The sequence below is a fragment of the Pelecanus crispus genome, chromosome 1 (assembly GCF_030463565.1).
Source record: "Pelecanus crispus isolate bPelCri1 chromosome 1, bPelCri1.pri, whole genome shotgun sequence".
Taxonomy (NCBI): Eukaryota; Metazoa; Chordata; class Aves; order Pelecaniformes; family Pelecanidae; genus Pelecanus; species Pelecanus crispus.
In genome coordinates this window covers 216,090,288-216,103,981 of record NC_134643.1, presented here as the reverse complement: position 1 = coordinate 216,103,981, position 13,694 = coordinate 216,090,288, and the positions used below count along the sequence as shown (strand labels likewise).

Here is a 13,694-nt window from a genome sequence, read left to right as displayed (position 1 = left end):
AAACAACTATTGATATAACACGACACTTTCTTCAAAGTGCTGTTTCTGCCACAGCCTTTCATTGAGTTCATTTTCCTCCCAAGAAACAAGCATTAAGCCCCACAAAACACTGTGGGAGAAGAGAGAGGGATCTGCCTCTATATTTCTCCTCCTATTCTGCCTCTGCATTCAGGCTGAAAGCCACCAAGCATTGGTATCTGTGCATGTCCCAGCTCAGGTCCTCTGCCCCGATCTTCTGTCTCTCCATGCGTAAAATGGCATTTTCACCTGCAAGAGCTTTTCCTCCAGCTCCCATGGGAAAAATAAGACTGTTTTTGTCATCTAACCAGACTAGTACAAGATAACCCACATCCCTGGAACTTCAGTATTCCTCCCTGTGTTTTCCAGGAAGGAAAAATAAAAGCACTTGCCTTCAAGAAGTAACTCTTTCCGTTTCTGCCTAAATATCCCTTATATTCGAGTTAGCAACTGGAACACCATAATCTGTATCTGAACTGTCTCCATTGTAGGAGCAATCACTTATCAAAAAACATTATTCATATTTTGTTAATTAATGGACATCACCTTTAGGAAGCAGAATACAAGGACAGTAGTCAGATTATATATCAATGAGATCGCAGTCACTGGAGTTATCACTTCCTGTATGTATACTCACCCTACATGCATACCTCACAGGCAACAAATTCTGTCTCTCCCCACTCCCCAGGATATTCTTGCTGAAGTTTTGGGGTATTTCAAGACAAAAGTCATAGGTAGGCCATCTCTTTTCTCGCTATTTATACCATTAAAGACCATGGTATCTGAATCTTCTGTCTTGTGCCCAGGTATGTTGTAGTGAGTATCAAATAGGGGTTTTGTGCCAGAGAAAAACCCAAACCAGACTAAGGCTCTCCTGCAGTCACAGATGCATATGTGTGGAAGGTGTGTGTTAAGGTCCCTGCTTCACAGAAGTATTTAATTCTGTGTACAAACTGGCAGACATCAAGAGAGCCCAGTACAGAATACTGAATAGCTTTACAATTAAAACTCACGTGTAGGTTGGGTGTTCAACTGCATACTCTGAATCAGGTGAAAGCCCCTTTTCCAACATCCCCAGGAATCAGCTGAAATTACTAGCTCATTGATTGTTCTGCTCAGGTCTGTCCCTTTTTGTAGGTGGAAGTTCGGGGAGGATTTCTAGCAGAAGGAGATCCTCCCCTGCTGGAAGTGTAGACACACCTCCAGCCATTCAGACCCTCAAAACCTTCCACTTTCCAGAAGGTTTTACTCCTTTTTCGCTTTTGTTAGTTTGGTTGATTGTCAGCTGATAAAGCATTTGGATGCATGTGTAAAGAGGCTAAGTGAAGTGGTGAGCGTGGTCTCCAGCAGGTTGTACGGTATTCAGAGTCTAGGCATTGCAACACATGAAAGAGTCTGACTTGTTCATGGGCTGAGCTCGGTTCCTTGTCCGTAGGGCAGGAGTCACCTCCTCGGCTGCCTTGCCTGTTTTGCAGAGGGCCTCTGTACTTTTCACGTTTGAGATGCCATGGTGAATAGAGAGGTTCTGCTGTGATTAAAAAAAGAAAAAAACACAAAACTGGTTCATTGCAGTGTTGCCATTTAAGATTTTCCTTTTAAAGACATTTGAATGTTTGAAATACACTCTGGTGTCTCAAGCACTGCATAAAAACTTTATTCCCTGAAGAGGCCAAATAGTAATTCCTAATGCTCTCCAAGTAGGGTCTGGGACTTTGTAGTTGCCCTAGCTTTTATGTGTGTGTGATTGAAGAAAGAGTCTCCCAGCTCCCCCTTGTGTGGATGCTCTACTCCTGCTATGTCAAGCAGAAAACAACTGTGATTTGTGCTGCTTTTGATCAGACATTTCTACAATGCTTTGCTCCTAGAAAGCAGAATAATACTGTCACAATTTTTAAATTAACAAAATATGCCTAGAAGGGATTGGTAGCTCTTGTTCATCTGATTAATGTCAGGCTTGTAAAGTCTGTTCTCCAACAAAAAGGGCAGCAAATGCTCAAGTGAGAGATGTTAAAAACAGAGACTGTCCATTTTAGTGGGTCTTTGTGTTTTAGTTATAATCTCTTAGTGAAGCACCCAGGACCAAATCACAAAATCAACCAGCATCAAGGGAGTTGAATTAGGTTGTATCTGTGTTCACTTTTAATTAGTTTTGAAATGGCTATCCCACTGTAGTGCAGCAAGCAACCAAGTCAAGACCTTCCCCTCAGGCCTTATTACCGACCACAACCTTAGCATAGATCTGCATATTCAGTAGCCAGGTGGGTAGGTGTTATGTATTGGGAAATACAGGCAGGATTTGAAAAACACAGGATATCTTTCATACAATTTTTTGCTCTCAAATTGGGGGAGTGGGGAACTTTGCTTTCTAAAATGTCCATATTCTGGCAGGGGTCCTTTGATGCAGCTTTTGTTTAACAGGTATCGTCTTATGATAATATTTTGCTGCTCAGCAGTGGAATCAAGGCAGCACTGGTAGCAAGTACATTCTGTGCCACCTGATGTATTTTTATGGGTTTATTTTTCCCTTATGTACATTTCTATTCCTTCAAGATGTGCTCTGAGACATTTCCAATTTCAGCATTCTGCCTGTCTCATCTAATTCAATTGCAAGCTTTTCTGGGCAAGGACCATACCTAGATTCTGCTTTCAAGTTTCATTACACAGCAGTTCTACCAGGTGATCTTTTAAAAAAGTATCATGATGAGGGAAGGAACTTAACTTATCCACAAGGATTTGACATGTGAGAAGAGCATGTCCTGATCTCCCAAACTTTCAGCAGTGATCAGTGTGACAGCAGATTTTGCTTAGGTGTTTTGTTAGATGGGAAGAGGTCATTGTTTTCTTTGTTTCACTTTATCCTGTTCACATTTGTTTCCCTTTCAGGTGTGAACAGAAAAGTTACCTATTCCCTGGCAGACTCCGCAGATGGCTACTTCTCAGTTGACCGGTCATCAGGAATCATTATTTTGGAGCATCCACTTGACAGAGAGCTTCAGTCTTCCTATAACATCAGTGTAAAGGCCTCAGATCAGAGCATTGTGCTGACCTTGTCCTCTTTTGCCACTGTTACCATTACAGTGCTGGACATTAATGACAACCCCCCTGTGTTTGAAAGAAGAGACTATCTTGTTACAGTACCTGAAGACACCTCACCTGGCACAGAGGTCCTTTCTGTTTTTGCTACAAGCCAAGACATTGGTACTAATGCTGAGATTGCCTATCTCATCAGATCGGGGAATGAGAAAGGGAAGTTCAGGATTAACTCAAAAACAGGTTTGTAAAGTGGCTCTTACTTGTCATGCAAAATGAAAGCATCAGAAAAACGTGGATACTTTGGGGAAGGCTCTTGGACCAAAAAATTTCCAAGAACAGAGATTCAGAGCTTGTCAATGTGGAATTAGTTGCACAGTTAAAACTCAATTTTAGGTGGGAGAGTGATGTAAATTACAGTCACACTCAGCTGCCCCAGCTCAAGTGGAGAATACTTTTCTCCATTAGTATGTCTGTTGAAGTTAATGTAGATGTGACAACCCATTAGCTAAACTGTGCAACCCTTACAGTTACGAACACCTGCAATGTTTACCTGCTTAGCAGCCATTTACAGCCTCAACTGTCTGGACCTTAGCAAGTGCTGTCAGGACCAAAGAGCTGGCAGTCCTAACATGTGATTGCTGTTTATACAGCTGTATACTTCACTGACTTAGGTTGATTTCTGTTGTCTGACAGTTGACTTCAGCCATGGTTTGGGGTTTGGGTTTTTTTTTTGATTATACATCACAAATTTGAAAAACATACTGCTGCTTCTCTTTAAGAACTACTAAGAAAAGCTACCTTATTTGGTGCAAATGGCTCATTTTCTTTGAATTTCCTTAGTGACATATATTATTTATCCTTATTGAGGTTTCAATCTGTCAACAGTAAGCTGTGATTCTTCTGTGCTTCCTGTAGCGATCCCCTTATTTGCATAGCATTCAGGATGACCAGTACAAATCTGCCACCAGAGATTCAGAGCAAAACAATCTTGATTTTGAAAGCTGAAGGTAACACTTGTTTGAGTGCAGCTGTAATAACTAGTAACCTGGAAAATCTCAAAATGATGCACTGTGTCACATTTATATTACTATGTGCAAAAATCTCTCTCCACTCTGCAGTGGCCACTGGCTTACATGTAAGGGACTCAACATAATTGTGTGTTGTCTGTTATCTTCATAATGTTGATTAGTGCTAACAAAATTTAAACATAAATACGCCTAGACAGAGATACTCAACTTCACATTTGACAATGAAGCCAAGGAGATAAATCAATAAAAACCTGTAATGAAGCTTAATCACACAGGGAAAAAAACCCCACTATTTATTATTCATTAATGTGTGACAGCTCCATTATTATCGGTTTAGAGGCAGGAGCTCAGTTTCCAGACAGCCGGGTGCTGATGTAGCATGCCTGATCAGGGCTTGAAAAATAATGCCCTTCACACCATTTATCAGTGGGAACTCTCTGCTAGCCACGTGGAAGCTTCTCTTCAGGGCTCCTGCTTCCAGCAAGTCATGCTGAAAGGTAGGATTCATTTGGAGAGAGCCCAGATGAGATTAAGAAGAATGATCCAAGGTCTGTAAAATGTGGCTTACCAGGAAAGACTGAAGGAATTGAGTCTATTTAAGTTACAAAAGAGAAGACAAGCTGTTAGTATTCAAGATTGTAAATAGTACTTATGAAGAGGAGGGGAATAAACTGGTCTCCATGCCCACTCATGAGAAAAGAAGTTGTGAATGGGCTTAAATTGCATTTGGATTATTTTGGTTAAATGATAGGAAGAAATTCCTAACTGTAATTATTATTAAGTACTGAAATACATTTCCTAAGAAGGTTAGGAAACTGATGTCGTTGGAAGTTTATAAGAACATCAGAGATGAGTGCCTTTAAGAATGATTAGGTTTAGCTGACCTGTGTTGGGCAGCAGTTGGACTAAATGACCTTAGTGCCATACATCCCTGCTCCTGATGAGTCTATATTGAAAAGGATTTAGCTTGCCAAGGTTAAGGATTTGCTTAAAGTCTTTCCTGCCATGCCCAGTATTACCTCCTTCAAGGTATCACTAGTAATCTGTGCACAACCCACTCCCCCCTTGTTGTTAAGGTTATGGGTACATGGGAAACAAGTGGAGGGCTTGCATAAAAATAATTTCTATCCTAGAGAGGGTCTGAGTGCATGTTGTGAGTCAAGTTACAGAGAATCTTAGTTTTGATTGTGTGGTGAGGGAACCCAAAATTTACAAACCTAGTTGAGTGGGGAAGTCCCTGTTTAATCACATAAATGATAGACAACTGATTTCTCAAAGGTATTCATACCCCATTCATTTGTATTTAATCCATGAGAAGTTAATTACGTGGGAGTGAATTTCTGTTGGCTTGTCAGGGCTGATTTCCAGAGTAGGCATCCAGTTCTCCCACAGGCTCTGTGCCTGAGCCCAGGCAAATGGGTGAATATGGCCCCCACTTCTCTGTCTACGATACTCACATAATAAAAGCTATTTTCATGAGAAGTCATTCATTGCTTCATACCTTGTGAAGGTCCTTTCTGCAGAGGCAACCCAAGTGCAATTGACATCATTCTTTAATTAAACAGCAGCAGTAGAAACCTGACCAAAGATTTTTATTGGATTGGGCAGTGTTACAGTTAGAACAACATATTTTGTGTGTGTGCCATGGTGATAAACAGCATGCTGTACTGTTTACTACAGTCAAATCCCTTAGTCCATAGCATTATTTGTTTTTCACTGGCTGTTGACATTCCCTCCCTTGCTTCAAAGGAGCCATTTCCATTGTTGAAGCTTTGGATTATGAATCGTGTAAGGATTTCTACTTAGTAGTGGAAGCAAAAGATGGAGGTACTCCAGCCCTGAGCGCCGTTACGACTGTGAACGTAAATGTGACAGATGTTAATGACAACGCACCGAAATTCAGCCAGGTGGTCTACAGCGCAGTCATCAGTGAGGATGCCGCCATCGGTGATTCAGTGATAATGGTGAGTGAGGCCGTGGGTGGCATTTAGGTGGGATGAAGCTCTCTGCCACATGACCTTTAGTAAAATAGTGCTGCACTGGTTAATAATGTCAACTACTGCATCTTGAATCACCCAGACTGTTCTCTAGCCAATACTCTGCATCTGCTACTGCTTTCCAGGCTGCTGCCCCAAAAGAAAGTAGTAGTAGTACCGACTGTTTCTTTTTAACCCCGATGTGCTGTCCAAGAGCAATGGCATGTTTAAGGCATTGCATTTCATGAGTCAGCTAGAAAAAAGTGGGTTTTATTGGAAAGGCAGAATTCAACTTTTCAATGAAATACATAGTATTTGTGTAGTCTGGCATGCAGTGTGCCATACCCAAACCTCACAATACTCTCATCTTGGAACTTGTAGATCCAGAAAGAAAGTGTTATATGTAATATTAAGATTAAAATATTGTGTATTCTTTAAGGCTAGAATTTTGAAAAGGTCCAAGGGAGCCTCCTAGCAAAAACTAATTGGCTTGATGCTGTAGCCACATGCAGTTCAGATGTAACTAGTCTGGTGGAACATGAAGTCTTACTTTTTGGGTTATTGAGCAATTAATGTATCATACAGGTGGCTTAATATTTGTTTTGCTAATTTTCACTCTTCTCTCAAAAAAGTTGATAGCAGAAGATCTGGACAGTCCTTCCAATGGCCAGATTCATTTTTCCATAGTGAATGGGGATCGAGACAATGAATTTTCGGTTGATCCTCTTTTGGGACTCGTGAAGGTTAAAAAGAAATTGGACAGAGAAAGGGTAAGACATGTGGGACTTAACTTACAATGACTTACAACTGTGTATTGATCCCAAGCTTGTTTTGAAGAATCTTCTTTTACACTCTGCAACGATCAGCTTAAGATGTTCCAAGAGGTCTTTCTAATGTTGTTGCACCTCTTCCCAGCCCAACCCTATCCCCAGTCCTATCTACAAGCCAGCTGCTCTGCTAGCATTCCAATCCTGCACCAACACAGCAGCTGAGGGCAGATCAGGGAAAAAAGCAACCCTGGGTTTCTCCTGTGGTGCCACCGGTAGCTGTTGCTGTGTTAATGAGCTGCCTCCTCTCTCCTGCGCGTGCAAGCACACACGTGCAGCGGTGCGTGCAATGGAGTGATTACAACATACTCCAGATTGTGGCACCAAGCACCGAGCTGAGACCTCAGCCATTAATTAGCGCTCTGCAAAACATGTCACTGGGGAGGTGATGTTATGAAGTGGCCAGGCTGTACCAAAAGTGAAGGAGTGCTTCATTAAACAGATTCTGCTGCTTTGTTTGCTCACTAGATTATTCATTCAGGGTGATTTATCACCATTTTGCCATAGCTACCAATTAGCAGCTTTCGGAAAAAAACAAACAAATACAGTTGCGTGTGCTTCTAGCAGGGCAGGAGTGCTACATGGCTTCAAAAGTCTTGCAACACATAAAGAAATCCGTGCTTTCTTGCCTCTGAGCAATGCATACGTGAAACCAGGGAAGCTGATCGCTATCCTCAGAATATAGGCTTAGCTGGAAAAGCGCTCTCCTGGAAACAGGGCTACTGCTTAAAAGAGTGGCAAATATCCTTTCTGTATTATCACAAAGGTAGGATTAAATTGTCAGTGTTTGGTGGCAGAATGACTTTACCGCAGACTGTCAAGGACAGGGAAGTAACAATGGCTGTTCATGTTACAAATTTACTGTGATATATTTCTCCTAAATGGCACGGGCTTAATTTCTTAATATAATTTTATTTAGTTTCTGAAGTGTACTCATGTGCATCTGCATTCAGACACACACATTCACCCTCACTGGTGTGTGCATGTTAATGCCAGCTCTCAGATCTGTGTTTTCCAAAGTTTTCCTCACTTAAAATAAATTGTGATATTGTCTTTTTCTTTGCTTCCTTGGCACATTTCCTAGACACAGGTGTTTCTGACCCCTTCAGGGAGAATGATACATGATGCCCCATCTGCTGTAGATCCCCAAAGGCAGTGCTGACTCCCAGGTTTCAGCAGTTTTAAGTAATTTTCAGAGCTGTAATCGCATAGAAACCACGACTTTTGCCACCTACTGTTCTGGGATACATGGAAATGAAAGCAAACACACACAAAATTTGGGAAAGAACCCACAAAACTGCCAATCTTGACTTTAGCTAGAAGTAGAAATTACAGCTCGGAAGGGGAAAAAAAAAAGATTAATTCTCTGCCTCCATTTCTTGATTTTCCATAGTTCAGGATTCTTCCTCCCTCCTCTGCCTCTACACCCCCACGAAATCACACTGAAAGGCTGCAGTGAGGTGTTTTATCTGGCACGCGTTTTGCCCTTTGCTCGCTCCCCCATAGAAGGATTCACGGGCAGACGTGTCAGCAGCAATCCCTGGGGAGCGTGGAGCGATATACGGTGAAAAGCAGTGGTAAGACGTAAGGAGGCTGACATAAGGATGCAGTTCATAAAACCAAACTGTCATCCGTAAGCTGTGCGTAGACAGAGCTTTTGCAAATTGTCACATATACTCGCACCTCACGCATGGGCACATATGTGCGTAGAGGGCCTATGGGTGATGCGCTGAACTGCCCACACCATGCTGAGTAGTTTGTGGCTGTTGCAAACAAGTATGCTCAAAAAACCTGTATCTTCTACTGAATGGTGGATAATATCATGTTGCTAGAGACTGTGCTGGCCCTCGTAGTCCCAAATGTTTTCTAGTGTGTTTAAGCCAACTGCCTGTGAACTTTTTCTTGGTTGTCCATCACCATGTTAGAAACACTGTGTGTCAAACTGAGGTTGGCTTTAATAAGTAATTTATATAATATCCTGGAAACCAACTGTAAGAGAAATAGAGTCAAGTCACGTACCCTAGCTGACACCTAGGAGAGATGAAAATGTTAGCTACAGTCGTAATGGCTGAGTTTGGATATTATCCATTGTTTATTTTTTGTCTGCCCCTTTGTTTCAGGAATACATCATCTGATACACTTATTTTAATACAGTGAAGCTGTTACTTTTATTGATAGCCTTATAAAACAGAAGTTGGGACACAGTGTAACAATAAACAGGAAAATGTTATACTAAGGGCAGGGAAGGTAATGAGGCCAAAGAGCTTTCCTTAGAATATGGTAGGTGGTGCACTAGGTGTAAAAACACAAGGTAAAATTTAGGACCGCTTTCATGATGATTTAATGTTTTCACCTTCTTGCAGATATCTGGTTATTCATTAGTTATCCAGGCAAGAGACAGTGGCACCCCTCCTTTGTCTTCATCTGTGACAGTCAACGTGGACATTTCTGATGTGAACGATAATAGCCCTGTATTTACTCCAGCTAACTATACAGCTGTAATTCAAGTAAGTTTATCCTGCACATCCAAAACTTCTCTGACTTTATAAAATACAGAAGCATTTGGTTTCAGTTAAGCATTTTTTGATGATTTGTCTGCCAAAGATGTATCCAGTGACCTTATTTAAAGGAAGGTATAAACACATCTTTCTTAACTCTTTGGTAGGTTTCTGTTTGGTGAGGCTCCTCAGCATTTGTCACACATCTTACTGTCCATCCCTGTTGCACCAGAAATTGTACTCTGGCCTCAAAAAGTCTGAGCTGGGCTGAGTTCGCACTTCTTTGCACCTTGCTTGGGGTGCGAGTCTTAGTGGTTAGTCAGTCCTGATCAGACAGAGTATCACGCAGAGCTCCAGAGGTCCCTAGAGATGTGGTGGATACCTCCATCTCTGCTACTGGTCCATGAGGTGTAAGCAGTGCCAAATAAATGCTGCTTGTGAAATGCTGTCTTGGGCAAAGGTCATTCAGTTGAATATTCTCGATAGCAATATGTGGTGTTTTATGACTGTGATATGTATCATTTTAATCCTTTTCTTTATACACTGTGTATATGTGTAAAGGAAAATAAACCAGTGGGCACAAGCATTTTGCAGCTGGTAGTGACAGACAAAGACTCTTTTCACAATGGCCCTCCTTTTACCTTCACCATCCTCACTGGCAATGAAGAGGAGGAGTTTACGCTGGACCCCCATGGCGTCTTGAGGTCTGCAGTCATCTTCAAGCACATGGTTGCAACCGAATATGTGCTCTGCGTGCAGGTATGGCTTGATTTTTGCATCTGCACAGAAACAAAAACTCTCATAGTGGTGGGTCATCTGTACATTAACTGTATGGGTTGGCTTTAATTGACTGTATTCTGTGAGTAAATACCATGCATTCCAGTTTACAAGTGCACAATATGTTATATTTCCTTTGATTTCCTTAAACCTAATTTCATATAAATATAAATAGGTAGCCAGCCACCTTTCCAATTTCCTCTGCATGAAATGGATTTTCTGAGCAGCAGCTGTTATGATTTAAGATTTTCATCTTTTTTTCTGTAGCTAAGCGAGGAAAATAAGAAAAAATGCATTATGTACATATAAATACACCACAGAACAAGTGACAGCAAAATATTGTTCTAGGAAGGAAAATCACTTCTGCTTTTAAGTCATAAATTTAATCATAAATATTTGGAAGCCTACCAAGAATTCATGAAATCACATTTCCAAGGTCAACTTAGCTTTTAAAGAATGTGAAAATAACACATGCAATAGAAGTCCAGCTCAAACTTAGCTTTAGAGTCATTGTTGAGGAACTTTGTAACCAGGGTAATTTTGGTTACAAAAAACTGTAAATCCAAAAGTAATTTGTCCACATTTCTCAGGCCTGCCAGAGAAAATGTAGTAGGGTTTGGGAAATATGCAAGTCTAGGGAAGGAACTACACCTCTTCATTGAAACCGGACATGGTTCTCTAACCTAAGTCTGAGGTGCAGCCTTCCTCCACTTGCTTTACCGGGGTTGATTTCTCTAAATACAGCCTGTCTGCTCCTTCACAAGCACACTTAATGCTGTTTGTAGCAGTTTGTAGCATCTTCAGTTAGTTGCGATTCAAAAAATATAAACTCTGATGCTAATAGACACTTCGAATCAAAGTAATGTTTTACAAGTTTGCCATTTAATATTCCTGCAACCCATTTTTTGAGCCTTGTAGGAAAATAAAAAAACCCTTTCATTCTTACAATGCCTTCATCCTAAAGTATCCTGCTTTCAGGGCAATCTGCTAGCCAAAGTTCCAGTATAGCCAAAATTGGGCATTGGAATTACATCTAAGAAGCATCTTCTAGCTATATAGATCCACGTCATATAAATGAAATATTAGACAGACCCCAATGTCTGAGATGCACCAATATGTTCAAAAAACCATGCTGTTGGATTGTGGAGGCCTAATTCCTCCGAGTATTATTTTCTCTAGGGGTTACTGCAGTGAAAACATATTTTATAGTTTCCTGTTATATATAGGCCATAGAAATGTTTCTTGCCATTCATATGTGGTAGACTGTTGCTTTCTCCTTTCCACCATCAGGTTCCTTCTCTGGGTTATGTTTATTAAAAAGTAATGTTAAGATTGAAAGTGGAATGGGGTGTAATCTCTGAATATGTATGTCTGTATGTGTGTGCACATATACATAAAATCTTTTCTTAAATACTCCACCCAGCCCTTTTAGAAGTGAGGATGAATGATTTTTAGAGTGTCTTAGAGTTACCAGTCCTTCCCTAGTAAGGGCCATATTACTGTTGTCATCCTGTCTTTTTTTTCCTTCAGCTTGTAAATTTTCCTCCCCATGTCCAAAAAACAAACATCTTTGAATGTGTGCTACATCTCTGCCCAGAGGTGTTTTAGTCTTCTGTTCTTCTCTGGAGCAAATAAAAGTGCGGAGCAGTATATCTTAATAGTGACTTCAATGAAACATTTTTCTTAGTAGAGGAAAGGACACTGATTCAAGTTTGCACACCCTTCTGTCAAGATGGCCTTGGATTTTTTGTCAAACTTGCTCTTTTACTCTCTATAAAAAAGCGCAAATGATGCTATCATATGTGCTCTGGGTCATACAGTCATCTGTCCAAGTGCAGTGCTGCTCTCATATCTTATCATTAGTAATAGCACAAACACCCTGTTTTGTTTCTGGAGGGTGATAAATTTTATTTATTTCAAGCATGTTTCTTGCCTACTTCAGGTAAAGGAGTACAGAGTGCTGTAGAAAAACTCTGAACTCCCTCAAATCCACATAAACTAAGCAGGGTCTGAAACATCTGGGAGCACACCAAGCAATGCAGAAACTGATGCTGGTATTTCACTGGGCTTCAGTCTCTTTTCCAGGGTAGAAGTGAGCCCAAACTCCATTTGGTGCAGAGTATACCACATTCAAATAGCTCTGTTGTGAAGAGGACAAGTGATAGCTGTGGGATCCTGGGAACATTTCAGTTTGAGTAATGAGACATTCTGCTGACACGTTTCTCTCTCCAATCCACTTAGATGAGGTATCTGTGCTTCCCTAAAGAGTTTGTAAGTTCTGCTGCTAGGAATGGCTGAGACTTTTTTTACATATGTATTTTGCAAATGCGTTTGGGAAGTTATTTTGAGAGGTCTTCAGAATTACTGATGCTGTGAAAATATATAGAGCAAGATATTATGGTTGTTGGCTGTGTTAGATGTGTGTTTTATTTTGGGTTTTATTTTTTAATTTTTTCTAAATTAGGCAAAGGACTCTGGGAAGCCTCAGCAGGTTTCCCACACCTACGTTCAGGTGAGGGTTATTGAAGAGAGCATTCACAAACCGACTGCCATTCCACTGGAGATTTTCATTGTCACCATGGAAGATGATTTTCCTGGGGGAGTCATTGGGAAAATTCATGCCACAGATCAGGATGTGTATGATGTCCTCACATATACGCTAAAATCAGAGCAGAAAAGTTTGTTCAAGGTCAACAGCCATGATGGGAAGATCATTGCCCTTGGAGGCCTTGATAATGGCAAGTATGTCCTGAATGTCTCTGTCAGTGATGGCCGGTTCCAGGTACCCATCGATGTTGTGGTCCATGTTGAGCAATTGCTACAAGAAATGCTGCAGAACACAGTCACCATCCGTTTTGAGAACGTTTCCCCAGAAGACTTCGTGGGCCTTCACATGCACGGGTTCAGGCGTACCTTGCGAAATGCTGTGCTCTCCCAAAAACAAGACAGCCTGCACATCATCAGTATTCAGCCAGTGGCAGGCAGCAATCAGCTTGACATGCTGTTTGCAGTTCAGATGCACAATGGTGGTTTCTATAAGCCTGCCTATTTGATTCAGAAGCTTACCAATGCAAGGAGACACTTGGAAAATGTGATTCGTATTTCTGCTATCTTGGAAAAGAATTGCTCTGGACTGGATTGTCAGGAACAACACTGTGAGCAAAGTCTATCTATTGATTCACATTCCCTGATGACCTATAGCACAGCACGAATTAGTTTTGTGTGCCCCCGCTTTTACAGGAATGTGCGCTGCATGTGCAATGGTGAGTACTGCTCCCTCTTCCCCTCCCATCTTTACACATTATGCGATAGGATCGGTTTTATTCCTCTGATGCAGATTAGAAGGGGCATTTCAATTCAGTCTGTTAAAGCGCGACTGGCTGATGTACTGTGGGAATTGATTTCTCAGGCTCGGGAAGAATTGTTCATGTTTACTGATGTAAATGGAAGTTGATGAACTTTGGCCTTTTATGACAAAGACCGCTTTCCTGGAGGCTCCATAATCAGAGCCATCAACCAGCATCCAGGGGAGGGAAA

At 41.2% G+C, this 13,694-nt stretch overlaps 1 protein-coding gene across 2 annotated transcripts in view; it reads left to right on the top strand.

The window, feature by feature from the left end:
• Positions 1 to 13,694, top strand: part of FAT3 (FAT atypical cadherin 3) — a 336,114-nt gene that overhangs the window by 283,563 nt on the left and 38,857 nt on the right. For both annotated transcript variants that reach the window (XM_075727102.1, XM_075727095.1), the window contains exons 13-18: positions 2,902 to 3,291; positions 5,829 to 6,043; positions 6,688 to 6,825; positions 9,246 to 9,389; positions 9,942 to 10,139; positions 12,622 to 13,420. In XM_075727102.1, coding sequence (XP_075583217.1) covers positions 2,902 to 3,291; positions 5,829 to 6,043; positions 6,688 to 6,825; positions 9,246 to 9,389; positions 9,942 to 10,139; positions 12,622 to 13,420 — 1,884 coding nt within the window. The remainder of the gene's footprint in view (positions 1 to 2,901; positions 3,292 to 5,828; positions 6,044 to 6,687; positions 6,826 to 9,245; positions 9,390 to 9,941; positions 10,140 to 12,621; positions 13,421 to 13,694) is intronic.